This window comes from Myodes glareolus, chromosome 11 (assembly GCF_982192425.1).
Source record: "Myodes glareolus chromosome 11, mMyoGla1.1, whole genome shotgun sequence".
In the NCBI taxonomy this organism is placed as follows: Eukaryota; Metazoa; Chordata; class Mammalia; order Rodentia; family Cricetidae; genus Myodes; species Myodes glareolus.
In genome coordinates, this window is record NC_142036.1 from 66,998,490 (window position 1) to 67,025,562 (window position 27,073).

At 35.8% G+C, this 27,073-nt stretch overlaps 1 protein-coding gene across 1 annotated transcript in view; it reads right to left on the bottom strand.

Moving 5' to 3' along the window:
* Mipol1 (mirror-image polydactyly 1) overlaps nucleotides 1-27,073 on the bottom strand; it is a 247,392-nt gene that overhangs the window by 101,903 nt on the left and 118,416 nt on the right. The window contains exon 8 of the mRNA XM_048415994.3: nucleotides 18,702-18,809. Coding sequence (XP_048271951.2) covers nucleotides 18,702-18,809 — 108 coding nt within the window. The remainder of the gene's footprint in view (nucleotides 1-18,701; nucleotides 18,810-27,073) is intronic.

Sequence of the window (27,073 nt, forward strand, 5' to 3'; positions counted from 1 at the left end):
GAAATGAAATCAAACAAACAAGAAATCAGTCATCCTGTGGGTTCAGTTATAAAATCTTTGTGACTACCACAAAGCCCGAGAGTCTTACATGAAATAGTATAGTATTTGCATATAACATATACACATCTTTCTTATATTTTAAATCACCTCTAAATTATTAATAATATCTAAAACACTGTAAAATATATGTAAACAGCTAGATGATACAGCTTATGAAATAACAAGATTTAAAACTCTGTGCATATTCAGAAAAATGCAAAAGGTCTAACTACATTCTCTGTATTTGAATGAGTTTGTAGTAACCAAACCCATGAAGGACTTATTATCCTATACAGTGTTTTTCTGGCTCTAGATTTAAACAATTCTTAACAAAAAGTTTACAGGAAAATGTATCAATACATTTTAAAAAACTAATAAAAACAGAAGTAGCTGAGATCATATATCCAGTACCCATATAAAATCTAGGTATGGTGGCTTGAGTCTGTAAATATCAGTAATGGGGAGACAGGGACAAGTTGGTCTCTGGGGTTCACTAGCAAACTAATCTAAATGAAACCAATCTTGGAGCACTCCAGGCTCACTGAGAGACCCTATGTCAAAAAAAAAGAGCAATAGAAGCAGATATTTGATGTAGATAACAGCCTTGGAAGACAGACATGCTGGCAAACACACTTGCACATACATGTATATACACACAAACAAACACAAAATATGTTACATAAAATCTATGTGCTAAATGCACGACTGACAGCCTCAATTGAAAGCCAAGGGGATGCACATGCATACAGAGGCAGACTGATAAATAGGGAAGTTAATAATATTTCAGGCACATATACATATTGCACGTTTCCTTGGGGAATTCCAGCTCTTAGGTAACACTCCGACTCCACAGCAGTGCCCCGGGGAAGTCATCACTGGGACAGAGTTGACACACCCAGGGAAAACATGGCATCAGGCTCCTTACCATGTGGAGCAATCTCAGTCTTTGGAAACAAGCAAGTTAACAGCTCAACAATGACTTTTCTCTCCTTTACTTCCTCATATGGGATACTTTAAACAATTTTGTTCTTTTAAAAACATTTCTATTAAATTTTATTTATATAGTGGTGCATGTGTGTATGAATACATGTCATGGTGCACATGGAGCCATCAGAGCATAATTCATAGGAGTCAGTCTTCTTTCCACCATGTGGGGTCTGCCAAATTCAGGGTACCGGTCAGGGTTGGTGGCTAGCTACTTAACCTTCCCAGACATTTCACCAGCCCAAGTTACTTTTTTGTTCTTGGTGCTTCAATAGTTCACAACAGTACTGGTCCACATTATAGAATACTTATACAAATCCTTGTTGATATTTATTACTTGTTACATAATTTATGCAGGTAAAGTAATTTATTATTTTTCTATGCTTAAAATCCTTTGCATTTCGTTTCACTAGTTTCTTTGATATTTCAGAAACAATTTTAATTGTTACTTCCACTCAGATTTCATTTTCCCATCATGCACACTATTGCATTCTACAGGTCTTGTACTGTACTCTCTGCATCCAGAGTATTCCTCACCACACTGACACCTACAACGAACTATTCAGTTTTTAAATGAAATATATTTTGACGCAGTTATACAATTACATTAATAAAATTTGCTTTAAAAACACTATTAGCTATTTTGTTAATTGCATGTGACTAGAAAAAAATGAAATAACTAATTTGGTTTTAAATCCATTTGAGATACTGAGATGAAAGGAAATACACAATATACATATGCACACACACATCATGGAATATGGACTATATTGTTGAAATACTATTTGTCTTTATGACGCAAAGTTCATATTACAGCTGTCTGGGAAACAAAAGGGATTAGATGAAGTTAGGAGGAGTAAGAGGAGGTTGTGTGTCTGAGGACAAAATGCTCAAATAACTTATAGGGTAACCTTTTATAATAAACAAAATAAAATATTATCTTTAATGTTAATAAAGTCAATTATTGCTTTGCATTATCATTTAATAACTAATATGGTGATTTGTACTAAGCCCTTAATCAATTCAGTATTTGACTCGCTGATTTCTCTGATCTAACACATTAATAACCTCTAAACTATTGTCTAAGGAATTAACAGTGCTCTGAATAAATGGTGACTCAGAACTTCTGATTCTAAACCTGGGGTTTATGGCTAGGCTGGGGGAGAGAACAAATTTCCTAAAGCTATATACAAACCTCTTGTCTCCCTGTCTGTCTTTCTCTGTTTCTGTCTCTGTCTGGTGCAGAGAGAACACATAACTTTTGCACTGGTTATTTAAGATAGTTTCAATACAACAAATATTGGGGAAAATCAACATGAATATGGAGAAGTAAAGATCAATTTCTTGTCAAAAGACAAAATCATTTAAACACGAATCAGGCTTCCCAGCTCCAAGGCCAGGGCTAACGCTTCTATTGCAGTCAGAAGTGCATCAGTCATGCATCATAGACTGCATGCTAGCCAACTGTGTTCACTGTAACAAGGCTCTGGATTTAGAAATAAAGGACATGTTTATGCAAATGAAATATCATAGCCAAGAATGTGAGACCAGTAAAGATTTACATAACATAAAGATGTCGTGTAACTGACAAAAGAATATACAAAATTTTTACTTCAAAATCACATGACTAAAATTAGTAAACACTGGCCAAACTAGAGATAGTTAAAGCCCCAAGTACTTTTCAAGGTATTAGAAAGCCACAAAGGAAAGTTACATTAGTAGATATATAAAACAATTTTTTCAAAATACTATTAAAAACTTTTCAACACATAAAAGAAAACAGAAATCCCAAGAAAGGCTTGAAAATTTACAAAATAATAAAATACATGTTATATCATACTTGGTCCATGTAATATTCTTGCATTTCTCCCTGCCAAAAAAAAAAGTGTTTGAATTTTTCAGCAAACTTCTTTCACTCGTTAAAGAAAATGTTAACATACGGTAGGAGTGAGCAGGCTTCCCCAACTTGTAGTCAGTGAACAAAAGGCAAAAGATTGAGAAGACATTTAAAACCCCAAAAGCTCTTCTACAATATAATGCATAGATTATATGAATTACGTGCTCTTACGTGCTTATGTAACTATGCAAAGATAAAATGTATAAAACACGAAAGGCGCTAAATTCTGTCACAGCAAGAAAAAAGTGCTGTGCTATGAAAGCGTGCCCAACACGAATGCCTGCGCCTTTCTCAGGCCACTTTAAGGCAGAGTCGGAAAAGCTGGAAAGTAAACACAGGTGTTTAAAACTGGAGCTGCTGTCACGGACAACCGCAAACACCCTGAACGCTGATGTGGCAACGCCTCTGTCCCGCCCTCTGTGTTTTTAAAGCAGTACCCAAAAAGAAAATGTCAAATGTTTCACCTTTCAACACCTCAGAATAAGTAAGAGCTTAAAGTATTGTTTCACAAATCTCTAGTAAATAGATCATTCTATTCTGTAGTTTTAAATGTAACCAATTAAATATTAATTATATGAAATAAAAATTCTTAAAGAATTATTGCTACTCTCCAACTTACACTACTTTCCACCATGTTTTATAACCATTTCTTTAATTACTATGAGCAAAAATTTTGAATAAGATTTGGATTGCTTATGGTGTCATAATTTATACAGAAAATATCTAATGTTTTTCCTTGTGAGGGTCAGCACACAAATCAGTAATATTAAGGCCCTTAAAAAAATTCAGAGCTTCACTTAAACTCAATAAGATCCAAGAAAACTATGTTCTAAGCATACCTAAAATTGGAAGACAAATGGTTACTTATGAAAAAAAAAACAGAAGATAAAGCAATGCTCAACTTACTATAGAACAAGGAAGGAGCTCACATTCTCAAATGGCATCCACTTTCTAGTATGGAAATGCCAGCCTAATCACTGTAATTTTATAGAAGCTGCCAAAAGGCCGGCATAGAATTCACGGGCAATCGATGAGCTACCACCTAGCTAACAGAACTAAATAGAAACTAAAGCAGAATGAATTCTTTCATAACCATCAAGAAACAGATTCTGTGAAGAGACTCTCTGAGTATTTATAATTTCCCAAATTAATCTTGCAGTTTATTTTTGGAGGTTAAGAGTGAACCTCAAAATTTCACAAATAATTCTCTTTGGCAATTTATATCAGATCTGTTCTACACCCTTATAACACTCGTGTACTTGATTATTCTTAACAAAACAGGAATTTCTCAACACTACAAGATTCTAGGAGAAGAAAAGAACAAAAAAGCAATAAAACTAAAAAAGAAAAAGAAACAGTAGGAGTTTAATCAGTGTCTACATTTTTGGAAAATTTCTTTTATTCATTTTTAAACTTTTGTTATTTTTAAAGGTGTGAAGAACTGATATCTGAGCTGCATGATATGTGGCTTCTGAGAGGCAATCAACAATAAATGAGATCTGATATCAAATAAACTTTTACCATCTCGTTCAGATCCACCATGTAGCATTAACAGACAAATAATATTAATGTCAAGAAATTTAGAATTAAGTTTGACTGTTCTTAATGGAGTACACTGTACGTTGGTATTATAACACACACATGATACCTTCAGGCACAAAGGAGCAAGGGAAGGGCAGTGTGTCAGCCTTAGAAGTTAATTTCCTTGCTTTTGTTGGTTTATATTACCATCTAATATTACGTAAACAATCCGTTTCTAGGCAATTTATTTTTTCCTCTGCATGATGAGCTAAATATCTTTCAGCATATAAAAATCCAGCTTAAGACTAACAAAGGGGATGTCATTTAAAAATAAAACTCACAGAAATAGAAGATACACAACATTTGGTAAACTGGAAAACTGCTATTTCTTACGCTTTAACAATCACTCAAAAAGGTGAAAGTGAAATTAAAAGAACAGAAATTATTAGTAAAAAATAATCTATCTTAAAATGTTCTGGGGTTGTAACTATTATCTTTATTTTTCAAAAAATAAAGAGCAACCTAAAAATTTATGGGTCTAGGTAAAACTCAAAATAGTAAATGAAACAAGGTAGACTGGAAACCCTTGAACGTAGACTCATAAAGAGGTATCTCAGAGTTAAAACCTGACCATCCAGCAACAGAGCAAAAATACAGTGCACAAATACACTTTTCTATATCACTTTGATAATTAAATTTGTTAGCCTCCTAATCTAGCAAAATGCAGTTGCAGCAATGTTTAAACTAAACAGTATGTAACAATATCCTATTAAATAATTTCCTGTAGAAAGAAGGCAGAATGTCTAACACCTCTTGGGAGTAAAACATCAAAACAATTGTAGACATAAAAACAGAAAGTACCAAAAGGAAGTGGAGGTTTCTCTAAACAGTCATCAGCCTCAAACAGCACAGGGAACAGTGCGGGCAGTTATTCTAGAAACACTTCCAGCAATTATAAAACTATGGTGTATGACTGTGAAATTATTACGGAAGTAGAAATAAGAGACTCTATATGCCACAGATACAAGAGTAGCTGTGTAAGATTCAAAGCTCAAAATGGAAAGCAAAGCTACAAGTGCCTTAAACTCCCCAAAGCTGCAATTTATCAGAATTTTAAAAGGATTTTGAAATATAGTCTAATAATATAGTTAATAGGAACCAAAGAACAAAAATGTTAGCAACGTGCTTTTGTATCAAAATTTAAAGATAGGCAATAAATTATTGGATCTTAAAAAAATCTGTATGAGTCAGTAGACAAGAGTGATTTTCCAAGACGCCGTTTTTGTTTCAGTTAAAATTAAAATCCATGCTGTCTAATCCTTGGAGTCACTTTGTAATTAAGGGGATTTGATGAGAGACCAGGCACTGAATTAATGATAAAATTTAATATCTGTTTTAATGCATCAACATAACAGAAAAACTAACCAACACTGAACAACACAATAAAGTCATTTTGTGCTAGTTGGCATACTCTAGCTATGTCAATTATGAATGTTAGATTTTTTTTCAAATTAAGTGTACACACTAAAGTTCTGCAGATATACTACATCAGCAAATCAACTTTCACCTCAACACACTCAAAGAATAGAGTTTGTTACTGAAAATCTCATACTAAATACATTTACTTTCATTGAAAAATTTTATATAATGCTTAATAAAGAATTCTATATTATGTCTCAAATTAGAACATTTTTATTTAGGTAAGATATCTTAAAAATATTTAACAATCTAAGACTTTTAAAATATATTTTTGTTTGGAAATAAGATATAACATTTTTAAATCCATCAAATTAATTCCACTGTGTTTTAGACAATCATTGAAACTCTGCACTGTAGTTTTCAAAACATCATCACGCATAAATTACAAGATACAATTTAATAAATCATTGTCCCCAGTCATTGGTGCACAACTTTGTGTGAAATTTGGTTACTGCAAACAGCTAAAACTGCCAGAGAGGAAAAACTCATTTGATCAGCTTCAACTTCAATATTTTCATCCAACTTTGCTCTAAAATACTATGAGAGCATCAACACACACACACACACACACACACACACACACACGGTGAATAATGTTAGTAAATATGAAAGTTGTTATATACAAAAATCAGGTCAAAAATAAATACATTGTTGGTATATATTTTAAACAAATCTTATCACTCTAAAGAAAGTTGGGACAATAATTTTCCCTACTTCACTTTTCAAAGATAGTCTATAGTGGACACATTTTCCCAATCAGAGTTAAGTATTGCAATTCTGAGTGCTTGGGTCAGGTTCAGGCCTATTATTAAGAGAATAGATGATGACTGTAATCATGCTTCTGAAGAGTACCCGTGAAGTGAGGCCTACTTAGGAAGTAACAACCATAAGCTGGACTCTACTAGGAATTACTTTTACAGTGACCAGGGCCTTGTCGCCAGCAGAACATCACAGGCACCTACTAGTCTACATCTCTGTTACTGTAATTCCAAAAGTCCATATATCCAGAAAAGAGGAGGAAGCAGAAGTATTAGTCCAGCAGACACAGCAGAACTTCCCACATATTTCATGCCTTTAAGGTCGGCATTTATTGTCTTCTATGTCCAGTTTGGCTAAAGACAGAAACCTGAACACACACAGGTAGTACGAGATGGGCATAGGAGGTAGGAAAACAGGCTTAGGTGAAATAGTGGGAATGCCAAGTTCAAAGACCAGGCAATACAAAGACTGAATCAGGGTTCCAGAACCTACCCAAAGCCAATTCACAGAACACAGAGGCATGGTGTAATTGATATTCCCTTTCTACTGTACATGTATGCCTTCATTCATGAAAAATCATTGCTATTCTATAAAATGTATAACAGTTTCTTTAAGGAAAATTACAATGTAAATTTTATATTTCTACCATTACTTATCAAAACAAAACATTAAATTCTACAAAATAATACTGTGAAGTTCAAACTAGAAAAAAAAGGTTATTGGTGAGTTAAGAGCAATTAAACATATCTACAACAAGTACTACATTTGTACAAACACAGAAGGCTTCCACTATAACTCAGGGTTAATTGTGTGGCAGAGTCTACAGTTCAGTTGTTTTAGCCGCACTTCATGGTTGGATCTACACAGGCCTTTAATGATTTGGCTATACCTGGTGCTGCAATCCATGGAGCTAACCTTCAAAACAGTTATTCACTTCAGAGAACCCACAGTAAGTGCTGCTGTAGCATTTCCCACAGAGTATGCAGAGACTGTGAACCTGGTCCAGTTGAGAGTCTTACTTGTAATGAGAAAGAAACTATTCCATGGAATATAAAGTTGGACATGGAACAGAATGATGTTAGGAACCAGAACCAGAGAAGATTTCCAACTCCCTTGCACAGACAAAACTGTTTTCATATATTTTGACTCTTTTCTCTTTTCTTTAGTATTATTTTCAATTAATATTGCTTTCATAAAATATATTTTGGTTATGTCTCTCTCCCCCAACTTCTCCAAAATCTGCTTTAGTTCCCCACTCATCCAATTTTATATTCTGCTTCTCTATCAAAAAATCAAACACAAAAGAAAAAGAATGTGACAAGAAATCCAACACACACACACACAAACCCACAAAAACACAAAATGAAAATAAAAACAAACAAGCAAAAGAGCAATTAGAACAAAACATGCCAAAACAGAGCAAAATGAAACAAGAAGCCCAGAAAATATCAAGGAGTTCGTTTTGTGTTGGCCAAGAATGTGGACGATACACACAGTAAGACTCCAATGAAAACAGCTATTTCCCTCTTTGTCATCAGGTATCAATTCTTGGTTAGAGGTGGGACTCAGTGTCCACTTTCCAGGCTCAGTGCTGGTTCCTCATCTGGCATTGAAGAAACTCATTATGGAACTTGGCCTGATTGTGACAAAGCTAACCATTTGGACAAGAAACTGCTCTTGTCTGGAGTGTTTTACAGTATGTTGTATAAACTGGACATGCAGGAACCACAGAAAAATGACTGCTGAACTTGCCTAAAGAAGGTGAGACAATCCTTCAGGGTCCCTGCTTCATGAAAGAGTCTGTCAGACATTCTTTAGGACACAGAAGAAAGTGACTGAAAAACTGCGAATCTAGGCAAAATAGTCTTTCAAATTTTCTACTTCATGACAATGTCTTCCAGACACTATGTACCTGTAGGCTGAAGATGGATGTCCCAACAACTTTAAAAGAACTTTGGGTGACTGTCCAGGTAGCAAGATTTCTCTGTCAATTCTAGAGCTCTGGAAGTTTCTTACAATGGACTTCTTGTGTATTTACGTAATATTATATTCTTCTTGGTCCTTTGATAGAGTTGAAGACAGATAACTATAGTTATAGTTTTCCTTAGTTATGATCAAAGATAAATTAAATATGAAACTTTAGACTCACAAAGATAAAATAGACAATCAAATATTTTCTTTATTTATGCCAGATAAAAAATACACTAAATATTATAAATGTAATTCTTGCTTGATATGTAGTTTGTTATATGCAATTTTACTGTGTTAAAGCTAAAACCTTCCTTTTATTTATACAGAAAAGGGGAGATAAATTGGGATTCCCCTCAGTATGCTCTGAATGTTTTATTAGCATTGGTTAATAAAGAAGCTACTTTGGCCTATGGTAACAGTGCAAAAGTCAAACAAAAGGTGATGAAATAACATCCTTCATGGTAGGAACTGAAAAATCACCCCCAGAAAGCAACTGCACAAGGCTCCCATTTAGACACAAATATGTAGAATGAATAAGAAGTTCAAAGTGGGTTTTTTTAGTCTGTGGAGCTGAAATCAGGATCAGTATATGAATAAACAGATTGGTATTTTTTATTACAACATTATGGAATGAAGAGACCTTTTAAAATCTATGTTCTTTACTAAAAAAAGTGAAAAATCTTTTCCTTGTTAAATATAGCTTAATATTTATATATAAAATATTGTTTAGTAATAATTAAGAGTACAAAATTGTAGTCAACCTAGCATCCACTTTATAAAAAGAATTAAAATTATGACATAATTGCACATTGCAACTCACATAGTATTTTAAGAGAGTATCATAGAATATTTAAGTGTACTGGAGAACACCTATGGAGTCTTAAGTAGAGAAAAGAAGATACTAAATTACAGGTGTGGCATCCATTCACTCCACAGATACAGTATTTATACAATGTATACTATGTGTCCATACTTTTGCAGGACCCTGTTAGATTCCAGTTGATGTGTTGAGGCACATATGGCAATTGGTCAATATCTTTGATTCCTGAGTGTCAAGCAAATACTATTAGTAAACTCAGAAGCAAACAAAGTTAAACAAAAGTCCATGCTGGGAAGTGATGGCACACCCCTTTAATCCCAGCACTCAGAAGTCAGAAGCAGGTGGATCTCTGTGAGTTCAAGGCCAGTCTGGTCTATGGAGGGAGTTATAGGACAGGCTCCAAAGCTACACAGAGAAACCCTGTATCAAAAAACCAAAACAAACAAACAAAAAAGTTCTTGACATCATGGAGTATCCACTATTAGGAAAATAGAGTATCACAGTAATAAGTGATACATATATATGTATTATATATAGAATATAGCTACACACATATATATGTACACACACATATTATTTATACACACACACATATGTAGGCAAGCATGTCACAGAAAAAGAAGGAAGGTAACAAAGAAAGTTCTAACAGGGTATGAACAGGCTGCAACATAAATCAGGCTGGTCAGAGAAGGCTGTGCTGTTCCTGAAGCATCTCAAAAGATATGTAAAGGGCACAAGCAAACTTTATGTAGGGAAAAGAACACTTCCTAAAAGTGAAAGCAGACAGTATGAGGCTCTGTGGTGCAAGCATGCTGGTATATTCCAGGAGAGTCGCATGTGTCCAGTGTCTAAAGTGAAGTATGGTAACAGAAATGTAATATAATCTAACTTAGTCTGACAAGCTCGTCATGAAGGCCGTGCAGAGAACAGAGGAGGACAGTAACAGATGGAGGTGACGTTAAGAGAGTTTGCCAATGATTGAGGCAGAGGTGAAACAGCTTGGCATACAGTAGCCATGAAAGTGGTGAGACTAACCGAGACCTTGATGTGCATGAGAAGTACATGAACTAGTTTGCAGATGCCAAGTAAAAGGTGAGAGAAGGAACGAGGCCAGAACTAACTCTAAATATTTTGGTAAATGTTACTGTTAAGATAAAAAGGACGGTGTTTTTAGATGGACCTGCAAATGAGCATATTTAGGAGGCATGATAACTGGTTTGGAGCGAGGAATGTAGTACAGCGGTCAGTCCACACTTCAAGTAAGGATTTTATTTTGGCATATTATTGAGATGAAAGGTAGTCTCTTACCTGACCTCCCCCACCCCCAAGGTCCTTGCTTCCGGGTATTTATGTCTCACGCAGTCATCTTCCCTCTGATGTGGGCTAGACTTAGTAACTCACTTTTTGAAATAAATTTTCAATTTTTAAATAATTATCTTCACCAAATTGAACTGTAGGCAAATCTGTGGAGGAATTTTCTTGATTCTTGATTGACACTGGAAGGTGCAACCCACCATGGGTAGAGAAGCACCTGAGAAGGTTCCCTGGGTTATGTAAAAGGAAAAGGAGTAAGCTGTGGTGGCAAGCTAGGGAGTAGGTATGCCGCACGGACTCTGCTTCAGTTCCTGCCTCTAAATCCTGCCTTGAGTTTATTTTATGAGATGATTTTATTATTCAGAGTATTTATCACAGCAATACAAAGCAAGCTAACACACATCCCTGTGTCCACACTTCTTTTCTAACTGTCTGGTTTATAAAAAATTGCATATATACAGTGTGCATAGTGTTGGCCTTTGGAGTTTCTTTTAAGTATAGCACGTGTTTAACTGGGTTCACCCCGCACCTTCTGTCCTCCTCATCCTTCTCCTGTCCTATTTGTCTCCCTTCTACTTTTATGCCATAAGTCTTGTGTGCATGTGCATGTCTATGATATATCGTTATTAAATCTAGGATTAAAACATGAGAGAAAGGCTGGGGAGCAGTTCGGGGGTAACGTGTGAGAACTGGAGTATGGATCCCCAGCACCCATGTAAATGTCAAGCTCTCTGCACTTGGTAAAGAAATATTTGAGCAAGCTACCTAGTGATACTAACAGAATTGGGGACATCTGGCTTCTGGTGAGAATCTTTGCCTAATATATGTGGTACAGAGTGATGGAGGAAGCCATTGGATATAAGTATGTGCTCTTTGCATGCACATATGTGCACTTACACCTCCACAAGACTGTGCAACTACAATGCAATGTATATATATATATATATATACATATATAATAAACAAAATGAGAGGATATATGTACCATTTGTCTTTATGAGTCTGCCTTATCTTGCTTACTGTAATTTCCAGTTACATTCATTTTCTAGCAACTTTTTTCTTTTAAATCAAAACATTATTATTAAAAGCTTTGAAATAATAAAACACTACCCAGAGAGATGAGCTAAACCCCAAGTCTTTATCTCAGTTAAGTTTTATACAGTTAGAATATACATTCTGGGGTTATGGAGTTTCACATTGGATTGTACCTTCACTATCAATTACATTCTTATATATATATATTATCCACAAAAACTTACACATTCTGTAGAGGGTTAATATCTAAAATATCTAAGAACAAAGGAAAAAACAAACAAATAAAAATGGGATGGCAAGAAAACAACTCAATTAAAAATTGAGGCACAGATTTAAACTAGAATTCTTTTTATTCTTAACATAATTTTTATTGATTCTTTGGGAATTTCACATAATGCACTCCAATCCCACCCACTCCCCAGTCTCTCCATATCTGCTCTTCATCCTTGTAGTGTCCCCCCACAAAAGAAAATTACAAAGGAAATAATAAAAATAAGATAAAAATTAAAAAATGCAAATAAGATTAATTAAAAACAAAAACCAAAGAAATCAAACAAACAATACCCACGTCACTCCTCCATCTTTCCTGACTCTCCATCCCCTCTTCATTTTGTCTTGGTGGCATTGGGAGCGGCTGTGTAGACTCTTTAGTTCAAACAGCTTTACTTGGAAATGTTCACGATGTCATGTGTTGTTGGTCAGGTTCAAGCCCTCTGACTTCTGGTACAGCATCAGTATTGGATATGCACCTAAACTCCTCCTGGACATCCTGCAGCTGCCCTGAATCAGACAGGTCTTGCAGCTATTGTTCTACAGGACCAGGCCCTACATGTGCACCAGCAGGTCATAGATGGGGAAGATGTTGGGGAGTGCCCACTCAAAGACCTGGAAATGTGTCTGGGTGGTGGTTGGGTTGTTCTCAATAGGCCACTGGGACCACTCTCCTTAGGTGAGGGGTGCAGCCAGCTCCCCCACAATGGTGAAGGGGTGGAATTAGCTTTCATAAGTGCTGGGGTGGGGTGAGAGGGTAGAGGGGTTTGGGGCAGGCACGCTTTCCTGTGCAAGGGTCACTGGGATCCCTTATCCCAGGGCCACTGGGGAGTGGTGTCAGCTCTCTGGTGAGTGGGGCGTGGCTCTCCGCTGGTCAGAGCAGCAGGGACAACTCAGTATGGCCCTTGTACTTCAACGCATGGTTCACATGGGCCTCTGTGGTGGGCAACGGACATCAACACAGATCCCAGTTGTGGCAGAACTACAGAGACAGACATGGCCATCAGCAGCAGCTACTGTTCTGCTAAGCAAATACCGTATTAAAGTGATCCCTAATGACCTATCCTGTACCCATAGATCAGCATGTCTCTCAACTTTCAATAGAGAAGTTTCTCCTTGTAGTAGATACAATTAATACAGAGACACAGAACTGGTCAATGTCTAAGAGACTTTGGAGTGCAAGTGTCCCATTTATGACAGTAATGTGCACTCCATTCTTCAAGTCACAGAAATATTGGTAGAAGAGGAAATATTACTAAAACTCTAATTAACCCAATTAAAAAATGGGGTACTGAACTGAACAGAGAATTCACAACAGATGAACTTCGAACGGCCAGAAGACACTTAAGGTCATGCTCAACCTCCTTAGCGATCAGGGAAATGCAAATCAAAACTACTTTGAGATACCATCTTACACCTGTCAGAATAGCTAAAGTCAAAAACACCAACGATAGCCTATGCTGGAGAGGATGTGGAGTGAGGGGAACACTCATCCATTGTTGGTGGGAATGAAAACTCGTGCAGCCACTGTGGAAATCAGTGTGGCGGTTTCTCAGGAAACTGGGAGTCAACCTCCCTCAGGACCCAGCAATTCCACTCTTGGGAATATACCCTAGAGATTCCCTAACATACTACAAAAGCATTTGTTCTACTATGTTCATAGCAGCACTATTTGTAATAGCCAGAACCTGGAAACAGCCTAGGTGCCCCTCAATAGAAGAATGGTTAAAAAAGGTGTGGAACATATACACATTAGAGTTTTACTCAGCGGTAAAAAACAATGACATCTTGAATTTTGCATGCAAATGGATGGAAATAGAAAATGCTTTACTGAGTGAGGTAAGCCAGACCCAAAAAGAGGAACACGGTATGTATTCAATCATAAGTGGATTCTAACCATAATTAAAGGTCTTTGAGCCTATTATTCGTGATCCTAGAGAAGCTAAATAAGAAGATGAACCTGATGAAGATTATTTAGCTATCCGCCAGGAGGTAGGAAATAGACAAGAGTCCCAGGTAACCTCGGGTGCATGGGGGGGGGGGTTGATGGAAGGGGAGAGGGTTAGAGAGAAGGGAGTAGGGGAGGAATGGGGAAAGCTAGGTGGCCTGGGATGGGGGGGGAGGGAGGAAGGATGAATATGGGATCAGGGAAGAATATATTTCAACTAAGGGAGTCATTTTAGGGTTTACAGGAGACTTGATTATATATGGGATCCCAGGTCCAAGGAGAGATCCCCCAGATTGTTCTCTGGACAGAGGACAGGGTGCCTGAACCGGCCGTGGCCCATAACCATACTGATGTATATTTTGCTTATCACCATAGATCCTTCATCTGGCGAAGGACGGCGATACAGATGGAGACCCACATTGGAGCACCGGACTGAGCCCCCCAAGGTCCAAATGAGGAGCAGAAGGAGGAAGAACATGAAAAAGGAAATCAGGACTGCGAGGGATGCTATCACCCACTGATACAAGGGAACGGATCTAATGAGAGTTTACCAAGGCCAGTTGGACTGGGACTGAACGAGGACGTGATCTAACCAGATTCTCGGAATTTGGCCGGATTCTCTGAATGTGGCTGGCCCGAAGTCTTTCTGAAAAGCCATTGACTATGATACTGGGACTTGTTTCCTCTGCATATACTGGATTTTGGGGATCCAGTCTGTTTGGATACTCACCTTCCTGGACCTGGAGGGAGGGGGGAGGAACTTGAACTTCCCACAGGGCAGGAACCCCTGACTGCCCTGGGGGACGAAGAGGGAGGAGGAGGGGGAGTAGGGGGAGTGGGAGGGTGTTGGGAAGGGGGGCGGAAATGGAAACTTTTATAATTTAATAAAATTTACTTTAAACAAAAAGATTATAAGAGCCAGAGGTTGTAGATGATTTCAAGGAAATAGTGCTTTGTACATAACAGGTTTGCATATCTGAACTAACAGAGACTGTGACCTGTATAAGTTCAAACCAGACAAAATCCTAGCACAAAGCAGGGCAATAGGTATGAAGGCTGACTCCTGATTGAGAAGTTATTGGTACTTGATAGATTCTGAGAGAGGGATAGTCAGTTTTCTTTAATGGTGTGAACTGTGGTATATTGAACACATTCAAGAGTGGGCCCCCACACCAAGAATAGTTGGGTAACACAAACTAGACTCAATGGGAAGGAGAGGGAGAGGGAGAAAAAAAGAGAGAAGAAAGAACATTAATTTGGTTGAGTGGGGAGGTAGTAGTGGATCTAGAGATGTTGGGGTAGAGTGACTATGATCAAAATACATTGTATAAAATTTGCTAAATATTAATAAAATAATATTTAAAATCTTTGTTAGTATAAAATAGAAAGTCTATTAAAATTCACAAAAAAATCTGTTGTTATCCTCCAGCATAAAAAATAATCTAGAAAGAATTTTCTGGTTATTAGGAAAAAGAGGCATGTTTATTTGAATAATAATAATAAAATACCTAAAAGTGTTTCTTTGTATAGTGATTGTGGCTTTGCCATCATTACCACTTCACAAAGTTCTACATAATATATGATCACTAACTTTGGTTTTTTTTTTAAATTTATTTATTTATTTATTTATTTATTTATTTATTATGTATACAGTATTCTGTCTGTGTGTATGTCTGTAGGCCAGAAGAGGGCACCAGACCCCATCACAGATGGTTGTGAGCCACCATGTGGTTGCTGGGAATTGAACTCAGGACCTTTGGAAGAGCAGGCAATGCTCTTAACCTCTGAGCCATCTCTCCAGCCCTAACTTTGTTTTTTTTAAACCAAACATATTTTCAGTATAACTGAGTCAAAAAAGAAAACAAAAATTTCAACTTTTTACCTTATTAAAATTTATATGTATCAAGATTTTGATAATAGTACATGTAATATCAGAAATATTGATGAGATTAAATACTTCGAAAGAGAGTCACTCTTTTTAAAATGTTCTTAATGTCCATTTAGCTACAAAAATTAATATCTAATCAGTTAATATTCTAATGGTACATATAAATGGACTGATAATTTCACATCAAACGTGTCCTCCATAACTTGAATGACAACCAGAAAAACAATTACCAAATGAAGAGTAAGATTTCCCCAAACAATTATTTAAAACTATGATTTAGGATGAATAAATAATTGTGGGTCAGAGAGATGGCTCAGTGGTTAAGAGCACTTGTTCTTAGAGGACATGATGGGTTTGTTTCCTAGCAGGCACACTGAGGTTCACAACTCTGCCACTCTAGCTCCAGTAATAGCAGGTCCTCTTTTGGCCCCCCAAAGCACTAGGTATATACATGGTGCACATACACACATGAAAGCAAACACTAATACACATAAAATAAAACTAAACAAATCTTTTTGAAAAAAAGAATAAGGAGATGTATTATAAGTGAACATAGTCTTATACTAAACTTAAGTTTTCCATGATGAAATACTTTAAAATAGACTAAAACTCAGCATTATGCATGGCAGACATTTTTAAGAATTTCAATATATACAGAACTTTTACAAAGGCTAAATTGATGAACTGACTCTTCCCCTTCTCTTTTCTAAGACTTAAAGTCAGTTTATTTAACAGATGCAACATCAAAATTAGACTTCTGAAGAAAAGTCAAAGATGAAATAGAAAAGATTTTAATGCAGGTTATTTCCATTAAATAGGTGATTTATTTCTGCTTCAACCTCCCAGGTGTCTTGGACGCTCTACTTGTTTCTTTCTAAACTGAGTAACTTCTCAGAAGTTGACATGTATTTCGCTCCATGAATAGCTATAACCATTTAAATACATATACCAAAAACATGCAAAAATGGCAGAAATTTATATTATTTCTTACTATTACTATATGTTAATAACTACCAAGTTAGATTGTCATCTTAGGCCCTGTTTCAACTTGAAACAGCCATAACATACTGTCTCATGGTCTGTCCTGAGCCCAGGTAACAAACCATCATGCTTGATGGAGAGCGACTTTAGAACACTTGTTTCTGCTCTGCATGTGCACACATTCCAAAAGTTATATTTAATTCTCAGAAAGTTATCTATTATTTGGAAGTAATTGAAAATCATCACAGAAATCTGTAATTATCTCTTATCTATAGTTTGATCTACTTGTAAATATAATAGAAAATGGATTAATGTCAACTAATTTATATATCAGTGTGAATTTCAAAAACATTTTGTGGAAAGATGTTTTTACTAAATCTCACATGTCATACTAATCTGTCTAATTAGAAACACTGTACACAGTTTTCAGTGTATGTATGTGTGTGGGGTGTATGCCTGTGTGAGGATATGCCTGTGTGGGTGCATGTTATTGTATGGCCAGATCAGTATACAGATATAATATCATGTATACTTTCAGTTGCTTTCTATCTCATTTTTGGAGATAGGATCTCTCTGATCCTACAGTTCATGGCCTTGGCTAGACTGGAAGCACCAGGGACCCACAGGTTTCTCCTCCCCACAAGCATACATTTCAGTACCCAGTGTTTCACGGAGTGCGGGTTATCTTAAGTTTCCATTCTTGCATAGCAAGACATTTCTGACTGAGCCACCACCACAGTTTTTACTCATTTTTTTTAGGATATTTTGTCAGCTTTGGTTTAATGTGTCAGGCTCTTTAGCCATGATATTTACTTATAATCTAAGATAAAAATGAATTTAACGGGACTAACAATAGCACAAGCCTAGAAAATCTCTTGTCGTACAATAAACAGATGATATTTTTGTTTCTCACAGACTAAACTTGTTAATGAACATGCAAACACCTTGAGGGCAGAGACTATGAGTGTTTCAGAGACACTTTAGTAAAAACTAAAGTAACTTAAAAGTCTAATGGAAAGGCATGGGGGTGTATAGCTTTAATCCCAGCACTCAGGAGGCAGAGACAGTTGGATCTCCTAGTTCAAGGACAGCCTAGTCTACAGAGTGAGTTTCAGGACAGTCAGGACTACAGAGAAAACCCTTCATGAAACACTCCCCCACCCCCCAAAAAATAACAGAAATGGAAAAAAAGTAGAATGGGAAGTCATGAGCCCAGCCCCCACTCACATAGTAAGACTCAGAATGTTTTCCCCGCTCAGGATTACTGGATCTGTATTGCACTGAGATAGAACATGCCATAAAACACATATGTCACAGGTTTCAAGTTCTAGTTGAATACACCATTTTTCTTTTCTTTCTTTTGTTTTTACAGTTTAAGTATTCCTTTAATTTCCAAACAAATTCACATGTTCTTCAAGCAGCGTTAGCTCTCTGGGTGTCAAATACTACAACACATTTAAAATTGTGTAACAAATGTTGCTACAATGAAAAGGCTGATGATTTATCATTTTAGTATAAAAGGTAATAACATAAAAATATAAATAAAATAAATACATACCAGAAGTTATTAATATATGACCACTCAAAATTCAGAAATGTTGTTTTCATGTACACATACATGAAATAAAATAATACCATAACAGAAGGGTGCTGTATCTGTGTTTAAAGAAGGGGTTGTTGGCAAACAGCACCGCTCACTATTGCTGAAATGTACACAACTGATATATGCAGCACAGAAAGCTGGCACCAAGGGCTTACAACCTTAATTTGCCTGCAAGAAGGAATGGCCATTTACCTTCAGAGCACGTTCCTGATTGTTTTCAGCAGTCGGGTGTCTCGTGTTGTTTGCTGAAGTCTGCTTCTGCTCTTTCAGACGATGAAGCTCCTGGTGCAGCCGTTTGCACTGCCACAAGGGAAGAATCCCATTAAGTAAAGGAGTTAGCATTTTTTTAAACCAAGTCATATGAATTAATGTAAATAACACCACTGTATTTTCTCAGAGACAAGGATTCTTTTTGCAACAAAAATGGTAGGTAAAAATAATGTTAAATACAAACAAAATAACACTGTTTATAGAACTTTGGTAATTCAGCTGCAGTTTTCAATTAGTCTTATTATAAATATTATATTGAAAACATTTAGTTTCACAAAATTAGGATCAAACCAGTTCAAATAATTTTATCACCTTGTAAAATAGCTCTAGTTAAAAATCCACTGTTGAATAAAAAACAAGCATCTAAAATCAAATTCAATTTGTAATAAACTATAATAATGTAGTCTATGATCAACTTATATTAAATTTTCTAAATAAAAATGTCTAAAGAAACAATCCAGTTTTTAGCTATTTAAATCATTTTACATAATAATTATACAAACTATAAAAAGATATGGTGCAAATTAAGATGATATGAAGTTATAATGGGACACTACTTAAAGCAATAAAATATAAAACCCATGGTTCCGAAAAGAAATTAAAAGTTACTCTTAATTCTATCTACTTTAAAAATAATATGTTTCAGAAATAATCAATAAATAGGCATACTGACTTAAGATCTAAACAACACCCTTTTAGACTACTTGACAAATGGAACTTGTCATAATGAATAGGAAAAATTCATTTTCATGGTACAAGCAAAATGTAGCTATAATCCAAACCTGTACTTCTTACTCTGGCCCCAACTACAATGTATCATCTGTATCAGTACCTCCTTGGGGTAATATACAAATCTTTTGAAAAGAAAAAAGGCTTAACAGAAACTCAGTGTTGATTTAGATTACATGATGTTGATATACACATATAAAATTGACTGTACACGGCTCATATATGTAAAATACTCTTAGCACATTTACCAATTAAATAAAGTAATCACAAAAATCAAGACATTTCAAGTTAATATTAAGTTATCTGACAGCTTTGTGAAGATAAATTCTGGCGGACTGAGGTAATGATTTAGAAGGAAAAGTACTCGCTGCACAAATGAGGCTCCGAGTTTCCATCACTAGAACGAACTAAGGAGTCAGACGTGGCACTATGTCTACAGTCCCAGTGCTCCTACGGCATGATGGGAGGCGGAGATGGGAGAATCCATAAGCCACGGGCCAGGGGCTTGTCTCAAATAAAGTGAGAAGTGAGGACTGACACGGATGTTATCCTTACCGCTGCACATGCATGCCATGGCAGTGTAAGCCTCTGCTCACACAAATGAATATGTAAATATACACATATGCACATCGTACAAACACACAGAGGTAACATATTCTGAACATATGATGTGCTGCACACTGGTTAAGTGGGTTCTCTTACGATGTATATTTATTTAACGGTGTGTTATGTGACAATTCACTTACCACATTTTAAAAATTGTGTAAAAACTCTGTGACACATTTCCTTTCATTATTATTTGGAGGGAACACATGATACCATTATAGTTTATCTATTTTTGTTCTACAACAAGGAGAAAGTTTGTCTCATACTGAAAATGAAAATTATGACTTGAAAATAAATTGCATAAATATCAACAAGCTTTATTCTACTATGACTATCTTTCTATTTTCAATTAGTTTTTATAAAGAAATGATTAAGTATCAAAAAGTTAAAGACTAAATGAACTATGAAAAATCCAAAGACAAAGTAAATAATTTCAGCTATAGAATTAAAATCTTTTCATGAAACAGAGTAATCTCACTTTGGGTTTATTTTGGGTATATTCTTAGGTTGAAACTGAAAAAAAAGAAAACAATAGAAAAAATAAAGGGAGAAGCATCAATGGAATATTGGAAAAAAATGAGAAGCATCAAAAATTGTCTGGCACAGGGGAACTTCACCAATGATATCTCAACCACATGGCTGCCTATTAAAGACCTGAAGAAGTACAACACCAGGAGATAGGCTAACATGGAAGGGAAAGACCTCATGGTACCCCATCCAAAGATAAAGAACTACCGGTGGCATCTAATGAGAGCAGGAGAAATAGTCTTCCCCAAGGATGTGTCCCCTTATTGGTTATCCAATCCCAAGTGGTCAGCCTTGAAATCATGTACATACAAATAACACTACACAGACTGAGTAGACTGTATGTATATATTTAGGTACATGTATGTGTGTATACATACACATACACACACATATTTTTTTGAGAGGAAACAAGGTATATCTGGTGTGTGTGGGAGGGTATGGAGAAAGGAGGAAGAAAATTATATAATTATATTTTAATTTAAAATTCTACAAGGGGCTGCCTGACAACATGATTTTATTTCAGGAAATCAGAAATGATCTCAAAATAAAAACTTTTATCACACACTTGAAGCAAAAACAATAATAAAAAAACACCTGTTTTGCTTAAGAGATAGGTGTTGAACTTATTTTCTTTGTTTATGAGCTTGGATTTAATACTAATCTCAGATTCAGACAGTGAGGGCCAAATGACTGTTTTGATATAAATAAAGACATAGAATAAAAGATCTTTCTACATATATAGTTGTGATTTACATTTAAGTATACTGAAGATTTCTTTAGACCCATTTAATCCTATATGATTTATTTATGCATCTAATTTTTCCTTTTTACTTTTTGTAAAGTCATTAATTTTAAAATTTACTGAAAAATATTTAAATGTTCATTCACCAGTATTATATCATATCATTATAATATATGATTTTATATATTTGTAAGGTAGATAAAGATTTTAACTTTCTGATCTGTACTTCAATTTTCTTTGGTATTTAAAAATTTAATTTGTGACTTAAAGTATGCAGAAAGAGGCAAATAATGTCATAACAAAAACTGTTGTACCCATAAAAAGATATTAAAAGAAAGTTATAATTTTTCAGGTTATGAAAAAAATGAGACATATGCAACAAACATATTCCTCCCTGAACTTTACCAATATTTCCTCTCTAAAGAAACACTCATTCTGAAATACATTTTCGTTCTTTCTTACTTTCTTTGTTTGGTTGCTGAGATGGGGTTTCTTTGTGTAGCCCTGGTTGTCTGGGAACTCGTGCTATTAGACCAAACTGGCTTTGAACTCAAGAGATCCATCTGCCTCTGCATCCCGCATGCTGGGATTAAAGGTGTGCCATCACAGTCTGCGCTCTGAAGTACATTTTCATTAAACCAATATTTATCAATCAATTACTTTGCTAGAAAGTTACAGATAATGATGATAGAGAATTTGACAAAGCAAATACAAATATCTACACCCAGAAAAAGAGACAAAAGACAAAATATATACCATATAAGGGATTTTTTACTTAAAAAACACTGTATGTGTTGGCTTTTTGGGACCCTAGTCTATTTGGATGCACACCTTCTTAGGCCTGGATGGAGGGGGGAGGACCCTGGACTTCTCACAGGGCAGGATACCCTGGCCTCTCTTAAGGAGGGAGGGAAAGAGAGGAGGGTGAGTGGGGGAGCAGGAGGGGAATGGGAGGAGGGGAGGAAGTGTAAATTTTGAATGAAAAAATAAAAAAAAAACCCTCAAAAACAAGAACTGAAAGAAAAGAAATAACTTGTTTTTGAAAACTGATGTTCATCCTGGACTCCTCTACTGTTGATGGGATTTCGACCTTGTACAGACACTTTGGAAATCAATATGGTAATTCCTCAGAAAACTGGAATTCAAACTACCTAAAGGCCTAGCTATATGTCTCATAGGCATATACCCAAAGCATGTTCCACCTTACCAAAAGAACACTTGTTCCACTATGTTCATTGCATATGTAGACAAAGCTATGATCTTCTTCCCTTAATCTCTAGGTTCTTGGCTTATACTCATAATAGCTAGAAACTGGAAACAACTGAGATGTCCTACAACTGAAGAATGGATAAAGAAAATGTGGTACATTTAAACAATATAGTATTACTCAGCTATAAAAAAAAAACCCAATGACCTCATGAAATTTGCAGGCATATCTATGGAACTGAATGAATCCTTAGTGAAACAACCCAGATCCAGAAAGAAAAATGTGATATGTACTCATTTATAAGTGGATATTAGTTATAAAGTAAAGGATAACCATGCTACAATCCACAGACCCAGAAAGGTTAATTAGAAAGGAGTATTCAAGGAAGAACACATGGATCTCCCTGAAAAGGGCAAATAAAAGATTTTTTTCAGGTGGCCTGGAGAAAACAGGGTGATCAGGTAAAGGGGGAGAGGGAGAGAGTACTGGGGGAGACAACTGGAATGGAGGGCATATTTGGGGCTTACATAGACTGATCCGCACTCAGCCTGCGTGAGACTGACTGAGGTTGTGTAGCTTGGTGTTCTTGTGGGACTCCTATCTGTGGGAGCAGAGCTAGCTCCGACTCTTGTTGGCATTTGGGACCCTTCTCCTCTCACTGGGTTGCCTTGTTCAGCCATGATGAGGGTATGTGCCTATTCTTATTGTAAAATTTATTATGCCATGTTTGGTTCATATTACTAGGAGGCCTGCTCTTTTCTGAAAGGAAAGAGAGGAGTGAATCTGGGAAAAATGAAAAGAGGAACTGAAAGGAGAGAAGGGAGAGGAAACAGATGTTGGAATGTACTATATGAGAGAATGAATAAAAAAATTATTAAAGATGATACCAATATAGTCATTTTGATAGTGAAATATTCCTTCATTGCATTTTGAAAGCTGTATGCATAAAGTTATTCATTTGAAAAACTCTGATTTGTATCTGATACCAGCATAAAATGCCATATGTGTTAATAATAACAGTTAATAAACTCCTAATGAGTATTAGCATCAGTAACTGTCAGATCCATGTACATCCTAAGAGGTAGATATTGTTATCTCATTTTGAGGAGAAGAAGATACAAAGAGTCATATATAGCTTCTCCAGTGTCACACAACCAGAAGAAATGGGATTGAGATATTAGAGTTCAATACTAACAAAATATTAACATATATAACAGAGAAAAGAATGAAAATGGCTACAAGAAATAGTATAATTTTAAAATTTAAACATAAAATAATAGGTATTTTTTGGTGATCTTGAAAACTGAGCTGCATTAAACAACCAGATGTAAAATTTTTTAGTGCAGCAAAACTTCTGCTCTGCCTTTGCTCTATTTTCTTGACTCAGAACAAGGACCCCTAGTGAACATGATGAGAATCACTGAACTAATCTTTGTATTCTAAGAAACCTGTGGTTTTATTCAACATAACAGTTGTTAGATAAATGGGACAAAAGGTAGTGATACTCTGACATGTCAAGAAGTTTCTACAGTTTATCTAGAGACCAAATCAAACTTCTCCCTACCAAGAAGAAGGTTGTATAAATTTTTTAAGATGGACTGATCATGCCAAAATTGGTAAATTTACACAATGGAGTACAACACTTCAGAAAAAAATAATGACATCTTGAAATTTGCAAGCAAATGGATAGAGCTAGAAAACACCATCTTGAGTGAGGTAACCCAGACCCAGAAATGCAATTATCATATGTACTCACTCATAAGTGGATTTGTAAACATAAAGCAAAGAAAACCAGCCTACAAATCACAATCCCAGAGAACCTAGACAAGACCCTAAGAGAGACATACATGAATCTAATCTACATGGGAAGTAGAAAAAGACAAGATCTCCTGAGTAAATTGGGAGCATGGAAACCATGGGGGAGGGTTGAAGGGGAGGGGCTAAAGAAAGAGACAGGGAGGGGAGCAGAGAAAAACGTATAGCTCAATAAAATCAATAAAAAATAAATAATGAGAAAAAACAGCTTCAAAAAACAAATAAAAAGTTCAAAAAATACAGGAAATACACATCACCAAAGCATGATTTTTTTCCTATACATATGAAAATGTCACAATGAATCTCATTTTTTATAAGATTTAGAAATACTGGGGTGGTATTTCATAGTTTAGAGATGCTTATGGTATTTCTTTATAATGTTAGATGGTTAAATAGGCATGAGATTGTAATTAGAAGAGTTGAACTAAAAGTAGAAATTTCTTAATAATACATCCTCGTAAGTTCAGTAATAAATGGCAAAAATTCTAGAACTATTCTGATTTTTTTCATTTTGATAGCAATTATATCAGAAAAATATTACATTTCTGTATTTTAATATGAATAATCAGAAAGTAATTAAAATGAAGAACAATATTTTATAACTGAAATGATTAAAATAAAGATAATTATAAAATTATCACATAAATGAGGTTTGATGAAGCTTATTCATTTTCTGTAATCTCTTCCAGGCTTCAAAGACATTTATTTCTAAGACAATCACTTTACTTTTCTGGTTAGTGCAACTAGAGGATGTGGTGTTCTGATTCCTTTTATGCAGTTATAACCTTGTGTACCTGAACTTTGCAGTTAGCTGATGGTCAGGAAAACAAAATTCAGTAAATAATACCATTGTAATGAGTTGCTTCTTAAGTAAACATGAATGCATTTTAAAAATCCACAAATAAATATAGACCAACCTAAATGTAAAGTTGGCAGTTGATGCACGGATGGACAGTGATGTTTCGTGTACTATTGTAAACCACAGAGCTGAGTTCAGTATTAGTGCTCGCTGGATGCTAGCTGCAGTTGAATTCTTTATTAAGCTCTTCTTCAGTTATTGCATTCCTGGAACCACTGAGGCTTCCTCTTGGTTTGCAAACTTTGTTTATTTGCCATTATAAATGTTGTAATCTCCACAGAACTGTCAATTACTTACGTGCTCATTCTTAATTCTCTTTTTGCAAAATCTGTTGCCCAAACATTGTTAAATCCTAACAGAAGCCACTCTAAGTTCTAAGATTACAATGGGAGAAAAACTAAAATCTTTTTTGTAAGAGCCTGAGAAACAATCAGTTGAATCTTACATAAAAGTCATTCTCTTTGAGAATAGCCACTAGCCCTCCTCAAACAAAAAGGTAATGGCAAACCAAGCATCAAATTAAGCTTAAGTTCAATGTAGAGTTTATTAGTTATATAAATCCCAACCCGGACGGGGAAGGTGGGCACGAAGTTCCACACATAGCTAAAGCACTATTGACATCTGATACCTGCTGAAAGATGGAGACATAGTTATCTTCAATGGTGTGACACCTGGTATGTTGGTCATTTTTAAGGGCAGGCCCCACATCCAGGAATAATTAATTGATAGATGGCAGAATCAAACTGAACTCAGCTAGTTTTAAGTAGGGATACATATAAATGTGAAGTTGGGCAGGTGAAATGGTAGAGATAGGTTTTCAAAGAGTGGGTGGATAAGGGAAAACATGATCAAAATAACTATATGAAACTCTCAAAAAAATAATTACAACACTGTGGTAGTCTGAATAGGAATAGCCCCCACAGACTCATTCATTGGAGTGCTGGGCCCATAAATAGTGGCTCTATTAGGGGGTGTAGCCTTGTTTGAGGAAGCATGTCACTGCAAAGGTGGGCTTTGAGGTCTCATATGCTTAGGCTAGGCCTAGCATGACAGGAAACTTTTGCTTCCTGGCAATCAAGATGTAGAACACTCAGCTCCTTACGTCTGCTGACCTGATGCCATGTTTCATGCCATGAACTTCATGGACTCACTCTCTGAAACTGTAAGCCACTCAAAAATAAATGTTTTCCTTTATAAGAGTTGTCATAGTCATGGTGTCTCTAAACACCAATACAAACCCTAAGACAAACATCAATAGAAAAAAGCCAATACACTCTGGCAGAGTGATAGCCAACACTTAATAATTCATAGGGTTAAAACACCACAAGCTTTGGGTTCTGAGAAAAATAAAGAGCCTTCTGGGAGCATAATTCTCTGGACATCGTTTTTCCATAAAACTTATTCTCCAGGAAACCATACATCTTTATAGATATTCATAAATATTTTGAAAATGCTTTTATTGATGCCATGTCCACTTGTATCAATTATCACTGAAAGTTCCTTATCAATGGTTCTGTTGCATCAGCTTTGTACATTGGAGGAGGGCAAGAATTTTCCTGCTTCATAATCCAATTATGTTTAACTAGATTTCTACCTGAAACTCCATAGATGTTTTGTTCATCTCAAGAATTAAGACCTATTTGGGTCTCAAATTGAAGTTTTACCCTATTGGCTCACATTTATAAAGCTTGAAGGTGTTATACTCTATAATGCAGGAGGAAATAAATACTCATTCTCATTGAACTCTGAACCCTGTGAGCTACAATAATGACCTGTCTGAAAGATATGTACATATGTGCAATAGTGAC